This window comes from Hyperolius riggenbachi, chromosome 6 (assembly GCF_040937935.1).
Source record: "Hyperolius riggenbachi isolate aHypRig1 chromosome 6, aHypRig1.pri, whole genome shotgun sequence".
Classification (NCBI taxonomy): Eukaryota; Metazoa; Chordata; class Amphibia; order Anura; family Hyperoliidae; genus Hyperolius; species Hyperolius riggenbachi.
This window is the reverse complement of record NC_090651.1, coordinates 284,356,371-284,374,438: the sequence shown is the minus strand read 5'-3', so window position 1 is coordinate 284,374,438 and position 18,068 is coordinate 284,356,371. Positions and strand designations below refer to the sequence as shown.

The 18,068-nt window shown below is 43.3% G+C and overlaps 1 protein-coding gene across 1 annotated transcript in view; it reads left to right on the top strand.

The window, feature by feature from the left end:
- LOC137521559 (carotenoid-cleaving dioxygenase, mitochondrial-like) overlaps positions 1-18,068 on the top strand; it is a 47,944-nt gene that overhangs the window by 1,693 nt on the left and 28,183 nt on the right. Inside the window, exons 2-4 of the mRNA XM_068240956.1 lie at positions 12,090-12,285; positions 14,022-14,236; positions 17,438-17,553. Coding sequence (XP_068097057.1) covers positions 12,090-12,285; positions 14,022-14,236; positions 17,438-17,553 — 527 coding nt within the window. The remainder of the gene's footprint in view (positions 1-12,089; positions 12,286-14,021; positions 14,237-17,437; positions 17,554-18,068) is intronic.

The window sequence follows — 18,068 nt, the reverse complement described above, 5'->3', positions numbered from 1 at the left end:
ATCAAAATTTGCAGATGCTTATACCCCTGAACAGTCATTTTGAGCCATTTGGTTTCTAGACTACTCCTCACGGTTTTGGGCCCCTAAAATGCAAGGTCCGTATAGGAACCCCACAAGTGACCCCGTTTTAGAAAAGACTCCCCAAGGTATTCCGTTAAGTGTATGATGAGTTCATAGAAGATTTTATTTTTTTGTCACAAGTTAGCAGAAATTGATTTTTTTTTTCCACAAAGTGTCATTTCCGCTAACTTGTGACAAAAATAAAATCTTCTATGAACTCATCATACACCTAACGGAATACCTTGGGGTGTCTTCTTTGTAAAATGGGGTCATTTGTGGGGTTCGTATACCGCCCTGGCATTTTAGGGGCCCTAAACCGTGAGGAGTAGTCTTGAAACCAAATGTCGCAAAATGACCTGTGAAATCATAAAGGTACTAATTGGACTTTGGGCCCCTTAGCGCAGTTAGGGTGCAAAAAACTGCCACACATGTGGTACTGCCGTACTCAGGAGAAGTAGTATAATGTGTTTTGTGGTGTATTTTTACATATACCCATGCTGGGTGGGAGAAATATCTCTGTAAATGACAACTGTTTGATTTTTTTTACACACAATTATCCATTTACAGAGATATTTCTCCCACCCAGCATGTACTCGCCATACTCATAACTGAATACCTTGGGGTGTCTTCTTTCTAAAATGGGGTCATTTGTGGGGTTCCTATACTGTCCTGGCATTTTAGGGGCCCTAAACCGTGAGGTGTAGTCTTGAAATCAAATGTCTCAAAATGACCTGTGAAATCCTAAAGGTACTCATTGGACTTTGGGCCCTTAGCGCAGTTAGGGTGCAAAAAAGTGCCACACATGTGGTATCACTGTACTCGGGAGAAGTAGTATAATGTGTTTTGGGGTGTATTTTTACACATACCCATGCTGGGTGGGAGAAATATCTCTGTAAATGGACAATAGTGTGTAAAAAAAACTAATTTACAGAGATATTTCTCCCACCCAGCATGGGTATGTGTAAAAATACAACCCAAAACACATTATACTTTTTCTCCTGAGTAAGGCAATACCACATGTGTGGCACTTTTTTGCAGCCTAGGTGCGCTAAGGGGCCCAAAGTCCTATGAGCACCCATAGGCTTTACAGGGGTGCTTTCAATTTAGCACCCCCTAAAATGCCAGGACAGTAAACACACCCCACAAATGACCCCATTTTGGAAAGTAGACATCCCAAAGTATTCAGAGAGGGGCATGGTGAGTCCGTGGCAGATTTCTTTTTTGTTTGTCACAAGTTAGCAGAAATCGAAACTTGTTTTTATTTTTTTTGTCACAAAGTGTCATTTTCCGCTAACTTGTGACAAAAAAATACAATCTTCTATGAACTCACCATGCCTCTCAGTGAATACTTTGGGATGTCTTCTTTCCAAAATGGGGTAATTTGGAGGGTATTTATACTTTCCTGTCAAATCCATGGCAGCATACTATGGGTTAACCCCCGCCCCTTAACCAATCAGGACTGGTAACTATAAATCTGTCCACCCAATATGGTTCCCTGCTTTTTTTTTCCTTAGTCCAAACCATTCGGACTGGTCGTACTTTTTCAGTACTGGACATTTTTAATTTTGGCCTTACCTGACTGCATCATGTAGTCTCCGCGCAGGGTGCCTCCCCTCGCGCGAAGCTCCCTCTAAAAACCTCTAAAGGAGTGTTGTGAGCGGAGATCCCCCCTGTCTGCTGGTCTCTCCGGGGAAGATAGGAGATTATACGCTGGCACTATGGGCTGCAATGCGGCTCCGCTCTGGGGTAGAACCAGCACCAGTAGGATTAGGGCATTTCCTGGTTGACGGACCCTCCCCCCCATGTGATGCGCTCCATTTTCCGGAACTGTCGTCACGGAATTCCGGAAGGGGCGGAGTCAGCACGTCAGTGCGGAAGGGTAAAAGGACGCTAAGCGACATGCGAGATGCTGCTGGCGGGGAGGAGAGCACTGTGCGTCTGCGACACAAAGTAAGTGCTCCAAAGACATGTTAGAGGTGGATGCTGTGGTGAGCGGCAGGAGAGTAGCTTCAGAGCCAGGTAGCTGATTGCATATTGTGTGTTTTCTTTTGTTCCAGCATCCTTCCTTTTTGTTTGGCCCGTGGAGGACAAGCCAGGTACTGTTGATACAGCCATTTGCCATTTGCTAGTTGCTTATGTTTAGGTCAGGCTGCGGGGCAGCTACAGGACCATATTATGATTACCTTGCTATATTATGTTACAGCACGCCGAAGTCTGGGGCTGCTATTAAGCTACTGCATTTTTCCTTGACGTCTCGACTACATTGGCAGGTATACTATGTTCATATTGTTTTAAATGGTATCAACATGATATTATTGCTGTGGTATTTATTTTTTCTGCTTATGTGTATATATGCTAGACACAGTTCATCCTACTCATGGTGCATCATTATTTTGTTTGTAGTTTTACAGAGAAAATAATGGAGGGTTCTACCTGCGATAGAGATCAGAAATCAGAGAATAGGTAAGGCCTTAGTCAGGTAGGTATTTTAGGGAATATAATAGAGGCAGAAGACTCATGGTGGAACTAATACACAAATGTGTATTTTTTTCTTCCCAGCCCACAAGACAGAGCGTCCACTTCCTCATCTTCAGGGCAAAAACCATCATCAAAAGCCAATAAGACCCCACAGAAGGACTCTCAAAGACTTCCTGAGAGGCCGGATAAAAGATATTGCTGGGCATGTGGTGAAAAGACAATGCCTGGGAAATTAGTCTGTATGGATTGTTTCTACACTTTTCCAATAGAAGAGGAGACTCAGCAACAAGATTTACCCACACTAATTAAGGAAATAGTGCAGCAGTCTTTGCAGGAACGTAATACAGCAAATATTTCTGATAATAAACCGATAGGAGGAGCCTCCAGCATGACAGATACTTGTCCATCATTGGAGGAAGATGAGAGGGAGGAGGACTTATCGATAGGATTCGATTTCTCACTGGTAGAACCATTCATAAAATCAGTCAGAGAGGCCATTGAGTGGGAGGACCCCCAGGAGCCCCAGGCAAAGAAGATGAAATATTATCCTCATTTAAAGAAAAGAACAGTATCCTTCCCTGTTATGGATGAGGTCACGGAGTTAGTAAAGGATGAATGGTCCAAACTGGAAAAGAAACCTTCTATTGTGAACCGTTTATCTAAATTATACCCTATCCAGGGTGATTTAGCAACACAATTAGAGGGCGCGCCCCTAGTGGACGCGTCGGTAATGAGGTTAGCCCGACATGTGACCCTACCATTGGAGGACTCAGTGGCATTTAGAGATCCAATGGACAGAAAAATGGACCAAGACTTAAAGAAGGCATACTTGAGTACCGGAGGGGCATGTAAACCCGCGATAGCACTAACTTCTATAGCAAAGGCAATTAAGGTATGGGCCGATAATCTTGAGGGGGCAATCCAGGCTGACGCAGATAAACAGACATTAATAGCAGGACTAGACGAATTCCGTATTGCATCAGATTTCATCGGTGAGGCGTCGTTTGATATATTAAGATGCGCCACGAGAGGTATGTTATATGATGTTACGACGAAGCGTGCGATGTGGTTAAAGCCCTGGTCGGCGGATTCCAATTCCAAAACGGCGTGGTGTAGAATTCCCTTTGATGGCAATAATTTATTTGGAAGCAAGATGGATACAGCGATCGCAAGGGTGACGGGTGGTAAGTCTGGATTGCTCCCTCAAGATAGGCGCCCTCCCAGAAGACAAATAGACAAAAGGCCTTTTCAGTCAAGAAACAGAGGCTACAGAACACAGAAGGCAAACCAGGGGTTTCGCAAACAATGGCAGGGAGCACAGTCAAACTTATCTAGATTCAACAAGCAACGCAATACTGGCAGCACACAACACTCCAAGTCATTCTGAGATGAGGCCCGCCCGCCTGGACGTAGTTGGAGGACGACTACGAAACTACATACAGGTATGGGCGGACAAAATACAGGACCCTTGGGTGCTGAATACGATACGATGGGGCCATTCATGGCACTTCAAGGACCTTCCCCCACCAAACCACTTTGTGCCAACAAGAGTACCAGGCAAGATAGACAAGAAACTAATACTACAGCAATACATAGACGAATTGATATACAAAGAGGCGATCAAGGAGGTCCCCCGACAAGAGAGGAACAGCGGTTTCTACTCACCACTATTTTTTGTAACCAGAAAATCAGGGGACTTACGGCCAGCTTTAGATCTAAGACTATTGAATATACGAATCCAGCAGGACAAATTCAAAATGGAATCCCTACAAACCATCATTCCCTCTATCCAGGTAGGAGATTGGTTACTTTCAGCGGATCTAGAAGATGCATATCTGCATATCCCTATACATACAAACTTTCAAAAATACTTAAGATTCGCAGTCGAAGACAGACACTTTCAATTCCAGGTACTACCCTTCGGGATTTGTACGGCACCAAGGACATTCACGAAGATATTAGTAACCATAATAGCACTGCTAAGAGAACAAGATCTAAGGGTGCACCATTACCTGGACGATGTTCTGTTGATAGCCGACTCGAAACACAAATTAACGAGACACAGGAAGGTACTCATACACACATTACAAGAGTTTGGCTGGATAGTGAATCAGAAGAAGAGCCAGCTGGAGCCGACCCAAACATTAATATTTCTAGGGGCACTAATCAATACAGAAAACAACACTATATCTCTACCAGAAGTGAAGAAGACGCAAGTCAAACAGAGAATACAGGAAGTAATGAGTTTCCAGGTCCTAGAAGCCAGGCAGTGCATGAGAATTTTGGGAACGCTATCGTCGACGATTCCCATGGTGAAGTGGGCGGCGTGGAACATGAGAGCATGTCAGAACAACTTTTTACAGCAGTGGGACGGAGAGAACCTGAGCCAAGCAATTCAACTTCGACAGTGCATGAAAACAGAACTAACGTGGTGGCTCCAGGACCACAACCTCAGCAGGTGTCACAGTATACAGAGCAAGGACCAATACTACATAACAACCGATGCAAGCCTCTGGGGATGGGGAGCCCACTCAGAAACAAGATACGTACAGAGTACATGGAAAGAGCCTGTCAATGGAGTCCAGGCGAACTCGTTGGAGATTCGCGCAGCCCACAACGCACTCCTCAGCTTCAGGAAGCAGATCCGGGGGCGGGAAGTGACTCTCAGAATGGACAACTCCACGGCTGTCGCCTATATAAACAACCAGGGGGGAACGCGAAGCCAGACACTATTGGAAGAAGTACTCCCAATTATGGAATTTGCGCAGCAGACGTTATCCTCGCTCCGGGCGGTACACATACCAGGAGCAAAGAACACACTAGCAGACACATTGAGTCGGAGTTGGTTCAGCAACAACGAGTGGGAGTTGAAGACGGAAATATTCAACCAGATATTCAAGAGATGGGGACACCCAGAGGTGGATCTTATGGCAACCCCGGACAACACCAAATGTGCCACATTCCTCTCCAGGTACAAATTTCCACAGGCATCAGGATGGGATGCACTGACGGCGAGATGGGAGTATCAACTGGCCTATGCCTTCCCACCAGTCCCTCTCATCTACCGACTACTCAGACGTATAGAGAGGGAGAAGACAGTCGTGATTGCAGTAATTCCATATTGGCCGAGGAGGCCTTGGTTTCCCTTGCTGAGGAAATTAGCGGTGGAACCACCCTGGATCCTACCTTGTCCCAGGGATCTACTGACTCAGAGAGACATACTCCATCCGGATCCCAAACTGTTGACTTTAACGGCATGGAAACTGAGAGGTCCAAACTAATAGCTTTAGGATGTTCAGAGTCAGTGACAAACACATTATTGAGCGCGAGAAAACATTCGACTAATAAGACTTACCACCGGGTATGGAATAGATTCATACAGTTTGCAGAGGAGAAAAACTTGAATCCCATGAACCCAAGGATACCCACAATATTAGAATTCCTACAAAGAGGGGTGGATATGGGGTTAGGACTTCGGACAATCAAGGTTCAGATTTCGGCGTTATCAGCGCTTCTAGATCTTCGGTTAGCAACCAATCCTCTAGTACTGCAGTTTACGAAAGCTTTAAGCAAGTTAAGACCGTCAGTTCACAACCTATATCCACAATGGGATCTACCCACAGTACTGGAAGGCCTAGCAAAACCTCCATTTGAACCATTACAGCAGTGTAATTTAACTAATTTAACATTGAAAACAGTGTTCCTGGTAGCCATAGCGTCGGCAAGACGCGTGTCAGAAATTCAGGCATTAGGGTGGCTACCACCCTATTTACATTTCTTTCCAGATAGGGTAACACTGAAACCCATAGCGCATTTTATACCAAAAGTGGCCAGAAGCTTTCACTTTTCACAGGAGTGGAATTTACCTAACTTCATTGACAATGGGTCACAAACACCCTCAGCATGGAATATTCCTGAAATATTAAGGCAGTATGTACACATGACAAAGGACATACGTAACTCAGATAGACTCTTTGTGATCCCAGACGGTTATCGCAAGGGGCAGGCGGCCTCGGTGCGAACCATAGCCAATTGGTTAGTTAAAATAATACGTGCAACCTACAGCATTATGGGCAATACGGCCCCAACGAGAGTAACAGCACACTCAACGAGGTCAATCTCATCATCATGGGCCGCACAAGCAGGTGTGTCAGCAGATGTTATATGTAGGGCCGCCAACTGGTCATCGGCCAGTACATTTATTAACCATTACAAGGTAGATCCGGCTGCTTCATCGACGGTCCAATTTGGTAGGGCGGTACTAACGGCAGCCAGAACTTCAAATGAAAGATGAGAATGAATATAATTCTCAATTACATACCATGTATATATATATCATTGTAATTACGAATTAACATTAAATGTATATAAGCATCATACTCTGCCCTCCCTAGTCTTTTTTTGGTCTAGTTAAATCCCATAGTATGCTGCCATGGATTTGACAGGAAAACGGAAAATTGTATACTTACCTTCGGTAATTTTCCTTTCCTGTCGAATAGCCATGGCAGCATACGGGATACCCACCCTAGAAGGAGACAGTCAAAAGGGGGACATAGTTACAAAAGCAGGGAACCATATTGGGTGGACAGATTTATAGTTACCAGTCCTGATTGGTTAAAGAGGAACTCCAGTGAAAATAATGTAATAAAAAAAGTGCTTCATTTTTACAATAATTATGTATACATGATTTAGTCAGTGTTTGCTCATTGTAAAATCTTTCCTCTCCCAGATTCACATTCTGACATGTTTTACATGGTGACATTGTTACTGTGGGCAGATTATGTAGCTGGTCTGGCTTTAACAGACAGCAGTAAGCAGCTATTTCCTGTCTGAACATTGTTACATTGTGGCAGTTTGCCAGCAGTACCGTACGGTACCAGAGCCTCTTGTGGGAGGGGTTTCAGCACAAAATCAGTCATACAGCGCCCCCTGATGGTCTGTTTGTGAAAATCATTATTTTTCTCATGTAAAAGTGGGTATCAGCTACTGATTGGGATAAAGTTCAATTCTTGGTCGGAGTTTCTCTTTAAGGGGCGGGGGTTAACCCATAGTATGCTGCCATGGCTATTCGACAGGAAAGGAAAATTACCGAAGGTAAGTATACAATTTTCCGTTATCCTGGAAGTCTAGCACCTCATGAAACCTGACAGGTGCTCAGAAAAGTCAGAGATGCTTCAAAATGGGAAAATTCACTTTTTGCACCATAGTTTGTAAACGCTATAACTTTTACCCAAACCAATAAATATACACTTATTGGATTTTTTTTTTATCAAAGACAATAAATTTGGACAAAAATGTATATAGAAATTTTACTTTATTTGAAAAATGTCATCACAGAAAGTTAAAAAAAAAACTTTTTTTTTTACAAAATTCATGTCTTTTTTGATGAATATAATAAAAACTAAAAATCACAGCAGCAATCAAATAGCACCAAAAGAAAAATGTATTAGGGACAAGAAAAGGATGTAAAATTCATTTAGGTGGTAGGTTGTATGACCGAGCAATAAACCGTTAAAGCTGCAGTGGTCTGAATGGAAAAAAAGTGTCTGGCCCTTAAAGAGAACCCGAGGTGGGATTTACTTATGCTATTGGGGCACAGAGGCTGGTTGTGCACACTAACACCAGCCTCTGTTGCCCCATGGTGTGCCTCCAGGACCCCCCTGCGCGCCGCTATACCCCCCGCAGTGCTGGCGACACGCAGCGTGTCGCCAGCAAAATGTTTACCTCTGCCTGTCTGTTAGCGCCGCTCCCCCGCCTCCTCCGTATCGGCGCTACCCGCCCGCGTCCCTTCCCTCCCGCTGATTGCAGGGAAGTGACGCGGGCGGGTAGCGCCGATACGGAGGAGGCGGGGGAGCGGCAAGAACAGGCAGGCAGAGGTAAACATTGTGCTGGCGACACGCTGCGTGTCGCCAGCACTGCTTGGGGTATAGCGGCGCGCAGGGGGGTCTTGGAGGCACACCATGGGGCAACAGAGGCTGGTGTTAGTGTGCACAACCAGCCTCTGTGCCCCAATAGCATAAGTAAATCCCACCTCGGGTTCTCTTTGAGGGATTTTGACTGCAGTCCTTAAGTGGTTAAAAAAAAAGATAAAGTTGATTTTGCCTTACCTGGGGCTTTTTGCATCCTCCTGTGTTCTTTAGGCCTCTTTTCCAGAAGCAGTTGATAGGCAGTGAAATTACTCTTTGGGCTGATGCACACCGAGAGCGCTTCTGAGCAATTTTAAAAACGCCAGTGCTTTGAAAAGCGCTTGGCTAATGTATTTGAATGGGATTGATCACACGAGCGATGTGATTTTTTTTTCCCCAAATGCAAATGCAAACGCAGGTCCTGCAGCATTTCTGTGCTTTTCTGAGGCGATTCAGCCTCAATGTTAAGTATAGGAAAGTGGAAAATCTCACTAAAAAGCGCCACATCAGAGTAGGTATGAGCTACGGATTAAAGATGGATTTCATCCCTATTATTGCACCTGAGTGGGTGTGCGCGGGGGGGGGGGGTTACACTTAACTCGCCCCACGGTGCATCCCACACTGTGTTCCAAGCCGCGTCGCGTGACTACAAACACTTCCTCCAACCCGGAAGGAGGAGGTATTTGTAGTCACGTGCCTGCTGCTTGGAACGCAGAGTGGGAGGCGCCGTGGAACAGGTTAAAGAAGACGCCTGCGGGGTTTAACACACACACGCAGGTGCAATAATTAGGCAGATGAAATCTGAATGAAACCCATCCCCTCATGGGTGATTCTCAGGGTTTTCTTTAGGCCTCTTTTCCACAGACAGTTGAACTGTGTGCTCAACAAGCAGTTGCCAGGCAGCAGTGAGCAGTTATCAGGCAGCAGCAAGCATTTGTGAGAGTTTGAGAGGCATTTCACTGCCTATCAACTGTCCGTGGAAAAGAGGCCTTATTTTCAAAAGAATTTTCCTGAACTGCAGCTTCTCAAACCAACTGCCAGAATGGTGTGCAAACAGGTATGGGGGTGCCCTGCATCTTTGTACAAATCCTTTTCAGGGAGTGCTTTCATAAACGAATAAATTAAATACTGAAAATCCCCCCATTTTCTATAATTGCTTTTTGCTAATAAAAAGTGTTATAATAATAAAAAAAAAAACTCCCACCCGTCTGGGAAGCAGCTACGGAGCATGCTCTGTCCCGTCTGTGCACCTCCTCAATCGCGACACATTGTAACTGCGCATGTGCAGAACACTCCTGGCCATGGGAGAGCAATCGAGAAGGGTTTTATAGTTACATAGTTATTTGGTTTGAAAAAAGACATACGTCCATCGAGTTCAACCCGAAAATAAAGTACAACACTAGCCTGCTCCCTCACATATCCCTGTTGACCCAGGAGCTTATAATGAGGGGTGACTGTGGCACAACTGGGTGGGTGGGTGGTCATTGCTGACAGAATTCCCATGTAAGGTAAAAACAGCTTTTTTTTAATGTTTGTTTTCTTTACCAGTTCAGGTGTGATTCTGTGCAATCAGATGTTTTTGTGCTTTGAAAATGCAATATGTTCCATAGTTTTCTACTTGGGGACAGTCAATGAGATACAAATAATTGTGTTTATGCAGATCTTTATGCAGCGAGGGGATGGAAGAAGCTTCTGGGGAGCCAGTGCAGTAAGTGAAATATCAGTGTAATGTGATAGTGGCGAGCCTAGTTTGTTAGCAATCTGGCAGCAGCCTTCTGTACTAATTGCAGTCTGTACAGGTCCTTGTTTAGGAGGCCTGCATAGAGGGCATTGCAGTAGTCCAGCTGTGATGTGATGAAGGCATGAACTAGGGTTCGATCCTCTGGGGCAATGAGATGTTTAATTTTTGCAATGTTCCTCACATGAAAGTAGGAATGTTTGAGTACAACTGAGATTTGGTTCATAAAGCTCAGTTCCCTATCGATAAGCAAACAGTCAGAGTAGGAATAGAACGAGACTCACAGCCAGTCAGGGTGCTATTGTGTTGAGCTGCAGCATGTCATGTGAGAACATTAAATGAAACAAAGCAAATTTCGGGTGCTGTGCGATCATTCCAAATCGGATGGGGATGGGGGAAGCATCCTCACAAGTTTGCCTCAGGCAACAAATAGTTTAGAACCGGCCCTGGGGATAGGGTTGAGCCTTGTGGCACTCCAAATTTTAGAGATGCAGGACTGGACATGACAGGTCCTATGGATACTCTCACTTTTTCTTTCAGTCAAGAAAGATCTGAACCACTGGAGGACTGAGCCACTGAGGCCACAGTACTCCTGCAATCTGTTGAGCAAGATGTCATAGTCAACTGTATCAAACGCTGCTTAGAGATCCAACAAGATTAGGATGAGCATTCCCCTCTGTCCCTTGCCATGAGCAGATCGTTGCAGACTTGGATGAGGGCTGTTTCACAGCTGCAGCGTTTGTTGAACCCATATTTTAGAGGGTCCAAGATTTTGTTTGCTGGCTTCAAGTTGAAGATAGACAGCCTTTTCCATAACTTTCCCTAAAAAGGGGAGGTTAAAGAGACTCCGTAACAAAAATTGCATCGTGTTTTTTATCATCCTACAAGTTCCAAAAGATATTCTAATGTGTTCTGGCTTACTGCAACACTTTGTGCTATCACAGTCTCTGTAATAAATCAATGTATCTTTCCCCTGTCAGACTTGTCGGCCAGTGTCTGGAAGGCTGCCAAGTTCTTCAGTGTTGTGGTTCTGCTATGAATTCCCCCTTTCAGGCCCCTCTCTGCACACTGCCTGTGTGATATTTAGATTAGTGCAGCTTCTCTCTGCTCTCCTATCTTTTACAAGCTGGATAAAGTGTCCTCTGAGCTGGCTGGGCTTTCACATACTAAGGAAATTCAGACAAGGGCAAAGCTGTTTGCAGGAAGAAAAGAGCAGCCTGAAACTTCAGTGCATGAGAGCAGAAGGGGGAAAGAAACACACAAATGATCTCTTGAGATTCAAAAGGAAGGGTGTATACAGCCTGCTTGTGTATGGATGTATTTTGTATGTGTGGACATACTGTACATCAACCTACTTCCTGTTTTGGTGGCCATTTTGTTTGTTTATAAACAAACTTTTTAAAACTGTTTTTAACCACTTTTAATGCGGCGGGGAGCGGCGAAATTGTGCCAGAGGGTAATAGGAGATGTCCCCTAACGCACTGGAATGTTTACTTTTGTGCGATTTTAACAATACAGATTCTCTTTGAAGGCAGGTCTGTAGCTGCTCGTTGCATCTGTATCCATAAGAGAAGATTTTTTGAGAAGGGTCTTGATTATTTTATTCCTTCTTTTCGAGAGCTAGGAAACCCCCCCCCCCCCCCCTGCTTGCACAGAGCAAGTGACTAATTTGTGACTTTTCTATCACGACGCGTATGTTTCTGATAGTAACACACTTTTTCGCAATCCAAACAATCACACAAAACATAAACACAGAGCGCGCCGCAACCCCCCCCCCCCCCCCCCCCCAAAAGCTAAAAAAAACACAACAGCCCACTATGTCGCTGATGTACTTCCAGACCCGATCTTTTTCCCATGTCTTAATTTCTTTATTTTAATTCTTTTATAATGCTTCTGTTTTGTTGCAGCTATTAAAGAGCTTCATGTCTGGGGAAGAGCATGTTTCTCCTCACAAGCTAATTTGGAATACATAGGTCCCCTGTTCCAAAGTGTGCCAGAAACCCCACAGCCAATCCCAACCAAGGTGACGGGTACAATCCCAAAGTGGATCCGAGGAAGTCTGCTGCGCAATGGACCTGGCAAATTTGAATTTGGAAATGACAAGTAAGAATTGTATTTAATATTAAAGTAACAAAATACAGAGGCCTCAAATCAATTCACCATTCGCCTCAGTTTTCACATCTTTTTTCATCTTATCTACAATATGTTTTCAGCAGCTGCCAAGTGAAAAACTACTAAAAGAAAGTAAAAAAAAATGTCAAGCTGAAGTAAATTTGAGACATTTTAGTTATACATGTAAAAAACAGCCTAACCTGCTCCTGCAAAAGTCCCGGCAGCACTAATTACTATTCCCCCTCCAGGCCGCCATTGAGTCAGGGGTAAGACACAATTTGGCTTTCAGGTGTCACTGGCTGCCAAATTGTGCTGTTTTTAACGTCATTTGGGCTCTATCTTTTGACTGCCCTCAGATTACTGACAGAGCGCCGCTATAGCTGTAATTCAGATTACTGCCTATGGCGCCAGCTGCACCCAAATCTCTTGCTCCTTTTTCACCTGGCTCGCTTAATTATTAGGGTACTTTACTTACAGCCGGCCATTCTATAAAACTGTCCTTGTAAACATATTTGACTCACATTAGTTTCTTTTTAACTGTGGATGAGTAAGTTCTGCACATGCCAGTAGAATGAAGCGCTTCTGCACAAGCAGTATCTTTCTTCTGGTAATGACCATACTTGCATATGCCTAGTCAGGATGAGTCCATGAGTGTGACTCGAAAAAAGCATATTCAGCTTCACGGGAACGGTGGTCTGTAAGAGGATCTAGGAAGCCTCCGGACCATTCTGAGGCTTCCCATTACCAAAGGTAGTGACTAACTTTTATGTTTTAGATGTATTTTAGGTTTTGAAAAACTGGTCAAAATGAACCTATGCTGAAATGTAATCATTGAAAGCTAACTACAAGAGATTAACAAAAGGTCTGCACTCACTTTTAGTTTACAGATTTTGACTGAGCTTTTAAAATGGTATGAAATTCAAAAATATTGCTCTAAAACATTGAACACAGCAAAAAACAAACAAACAAATATTAACATTAAAAGTCTGGTCTAACGTCATTTGAAAGCCTATTCACTGAAGCCTAATGATCACATTGGCAGTTGCGGGACACATTATCAGATTGACTTGTAATTAAGAAATTGCTGTGCAAACAAGGTAAAGAGATTTCTCTGCTTTCCCCTGGATACAACAAAAGATTTTCAGCTCTGTTTTGCATGGCTGAGTAGCTTGAACCAATTTCATAATTTTGGACGGCAACGACAATCTTATCATTTAGCCTCTCAGTGAAGTAGAGGTTTGAGTATTAATATTATGATTATTATTGTTTGAGTATTTATATAGTGCTGACATCTTCTACAGCGCTGTACAGAGTAAATTGTCTTGTCACTTAAAGGGACACTGTAGGGGGGTCAGGGGAAAATGAGTTGAAGTTACCCGGGGCTTCTAATGGGAAACTCTATGTTAAAGTATCCCTTTAACATAGAGGACCTCCAGCCTCAGAAACATATATTGAAGTTGATAAATAAAACCCATATCTCTTATCTATATATCATCTTATCTTTAACTTTTCAGCACTTTCCAAGCTGGCCTATAAAGATGTATAGAATGTACAAATACATCATTACCTTAAGCAGTTATGGTCTGAGCACACTAATGTTCTTCATAGTGTAAATAAGGCCTAACTGATGTGTTGCTGAAAAGTGGACCGGAGCACATTAGTGTGCTCAGGCCCTTACTATGCACATTCAGTACAGGTTTGCTTTAATGCTGTCTGTTCCTGTTCAGGTACAATCACTGGTTTGATGGAATGGCTCTCATGCACAACTTCAGGATTGACAATGGCGCTGTCAGCTACATGAGCAAATTTTTGGAAAGTGACTCATATATAAAGAATAAGAAGGCAAATCGGATTGTTGCCTCAGAGTTTGGTACTTTGGCAATGCCAGACCCCTGCACGTCAGTGTATGACCGCATGAAATCCAGGTTTACCTTGAAAAAAGGTATGTCCTGTTCCTGTTATGATCGAAATGATAGCACTATGGTTTGTGGTCCATTTTAAAAACAGAAAAGTTTGAAACTTTTTAATCCTTTGAATACCATTTGCAACTAAGATGGGGGCAGCATGAAGAAAGTAAGAGCTAGGGTTCATATGCATGCTCGTTAACCTGTATTTTGGGGTTGTGCATCAGGAAAAATTATACTGTAACTGCATAAAAGATTTAAAACTGAACAAAAATGTGACTGTTTAAGCATTCAAACGTAGTTTAAACCAGCTTAGCTACATATGCTATATGTTTACTGTAAGGTCTGTAAAGGCTCATACACACGTCTATATTTTTTTTTTAAAAGACCCGTCGTTTGGACGTCCGGTCATTCAGTCGACCGGATGGCAAATCTGGCGTGTGTACAGACCAGTCTTATCAGCTGAACGACGGACTGTACACACGCCCGATTTCATATCCGGACGACTGAACGACCAGACGTCCAAACGACGGATCCTGTGTATGAGCCTTAATCAGACTCTTCCAATAAGGGAAGAAGGCGCCCTGGTCTGATGAGTCATTTTTTACATACAAAGGCATTGCTGGTCCTTGATTTGCTCAGAAAAAAAAGAGAGCCAGTCATGAAAGGACACATTTATTCAACATTCTCTCTCTCCCCCCCCCCCCCCCCCCCGCCCTTCCCGAGTGATGCATGTGGTACAGCGTAGTTGCAGCTCTTCTCTAGACCATTTAAACCAGCTCTCAGGAGCACGTTTGACGTCAGCAATGTCCTCAAAACATTGCCCCTTAAGGTGTTTGTTCAAGTTTGGGAACAAATAGTAGTTCGAAAGGGTCAGGTGAGTATGGGGATGATGGATCAATTGGAAACCAAGGGGGTTCAGTTTGTCAGCCACAACATTGGCTGTGTGCTGGTCAACTTTTCACTGTGTTTCTACTTAATTGCTTCCTTCAGCTGGTCCAGGAGGTATGCATAATACTTTCCAATTATACTAGAGTCCTGAGGTAGTTTACTAACCGTGCTTGTTCCAGAAAATGGACGTCATGACCTTTTTGGCCAATTTCTGGGTGCGGAACTTCTTCAGCCAATTGGACCCGCTGTGCCACCATTTCTTTGGCTGTTCCTTGGTTTCAAGATCATAAATGTGGAGCCAGATTGCATACTAACCTAGCGAAAAAGTCCTATGCAGGTTCAAAATCAGTCAAAACTGCTTTGGATGCTTCAGCTTGTTCTTTCTTCTGATCTTGGTTCAAGCATCTTGGTACCCACTTTACTGAAAGCTTGCGTATGTTTAGGATAGTGGTAATGATAAACCCAATACACTCCCGCGAGTCATTTGCTAGTCCTCAATAATCAGCTCCTGGACAGGGTCACAGGTTTCCAGGTCATGTTGCTACATGTGGCTAGACGTGTGAGAGGGAGCTCTCACTGTGTATCACTGTCAAAAATACTAATCCCAAAAGCTTTTATAAAAGCTATTCTTAGGAGAAGGAGCGGAGTTAATAGTGAATTGGATAGGTAGGCTGGTGGTGGTGGAAAAAAAAACTGTTATTTTTTTTCTAAGTTGTTTTCCTTGCTGAGGCCCATAGATTTTCATTGTGTGTGCTGTTATACTGCGTGACTAGTGCAAGGCAATCGTACTGTCACTCCTGCTCAGCGCAGATATACGCCTCTGCAGATATACGCTGTCAGCTGTCACCTCTCATACCAGATTTTACCAAAATTGCTACAAATATGCAACCGCAGATTTCGCATTAACTTTTTTTTAAAGTACGGACACAGTCCCTGCCTATCTCATTTGTTAACCAGGGACTACCTGTATTTCGCTAGTATTTGGCTCCACCCACATTATGTCTAGGCCACACCCACTTTTTTTCCGCTGAGGCGTGCTTCATGCGGCATCTTATTCGGTAGGGGGTACATTTGCTTAGGGATGACCCACAAAGGGGTACATGTGCTGAAAAGGTTGAGAACCACTGCTCCAGACACAGTGTGTAGATGCAGAATCCCTGTAGATATTTAAAATTCCTCCCCATGTGAAATGAATGTGTCATTGCTGTAGTCCCAGCTAGCGAGCAGGGTTGCAAAATGTAATAAGTTTTACTACCCGCATTTTGCTGACTTATAAACCAATGGAGTATATCCACTAAATCCAGTTATATTTAAAGGATACCCCAACTGAAATGTGACATAATGAGATAGACATGTGTATGTACAGTGCCTAGCACACAAAGAACTATGCTGTGTTCCTTTTTTTCTTTCTCTGCCTGAAAGAGTTAAATATCAGGTATGTAAGTGGCTGACTCAGTCCTGACTCAGACAGGAAGTGACTACAGTGTGACCCTCACTGATAAGAAATTCCACTTTTTTATCTCTTTCTTGCTCTCAGAAGCCATTTTCTGCTAGAAAAGTGTTTTATAGTTGTAATTTTTTATCAGTGAGGGTCACACTGTAGTCACTTCCTGTCTGAGTCAGGACTGAGTCAGCCACTTGCATACCTTATATTTAATTCTTTCAGGCAGAGAAAGAAAAAAAGGAACACAGCATAGTTATTTGTGTACTAGGCACTGTACATGCACATGTCTATCTCATTATGTCACATTTCAGTTGGGGTATCCTTTAACGTGTACAAGCAGCGCACACTAAGTCTACCAAGATTTATGCAAATGACATAACCTATTACATAATTTGCGTAACTCATGTTATATATGCAACACTTCTGTTCTCTGTTACACAAGTCTGGCTGAGGTTGGCCCGCCTTCAGATATCCAGTTGTTGCCTGATCCATACACAAATGTTACAAGCAGGTAGTAAAAAAAGGGCATGAGTGTTGCAAGTAGCTTTTATAACCCACTCTGTCTCACACTCTTTATACGTGACTACATTCAGCGCCAAGGAAGATGCTGGTGTTATATCAATCAATAATACTGATCTAAATTGATGTGTAATGTTGCACATGGCTGGCTATCGTGTAAATTCCTGAGAAAATTTCTCACAATATAAGAGCACTATAAGTGCAGTGAAAGTGTTGCATGTAAGTGGTCATACTCTGTATAATCTGTGTTTTGCTGCTATTTGCCACTGTACTTGTGAGACCCAGTTGTGTTGTCACCTCTGAAGTCACCATGCAGCAGATGACCACTTTGTGTTGTGATGTTCATCTCTTTCTTCATCCATATTAATTTCTCCTTTTTCTGTAGAATCCACTGACAACTGCAGTGTAAATTATGTGCTTTATAAAGGAGATTATTATGCTAGTACAGAAACCAACTACATGAGGAAAGTGGATCCTGCAACGTTGGAAACTCTAGACAAGGTAATGTGTTAAAGGAAACCTAAACTGAGAAGGATATGGATTTTCTCAGTTTAGGTTCCCTTTAAGGGGAATTTATTCCCATATTTATTTATTTTTTTGGTCCTTCAAAAGATATCCAAAACAAAATCCTGAATAATTTGCAGGCCCTAAATTCAGACTAGGCCCTAAATTCAGACTAATGCCAGCAAATTAGTCTAAAGCCTTGTACACTAAGGCGGCCGATAACGACCAAAGTTTTGTGGATCTACAGTGGTCTTTGTCCACAGTGCGCAACATTATCAAGAAGTTTGCAACCCATGGCACTCTAGCTAATCTGCCTCGACGTAAATGGAAGAGAAAAATTGATGAAAGGTTGCAACGCAGGTGATTTTGGATGGTGGATAAGAAGCCCCAAACAAGTTCTAAAGAAATTCAAGCTGTCCTGCAGGCTCAGGGAGAATCAGTGTCAGCACAAACTATCCATCAACCTTTAAATTAAATAAAACGCTATGGCAGGAGACCCAGGACGACCCCAT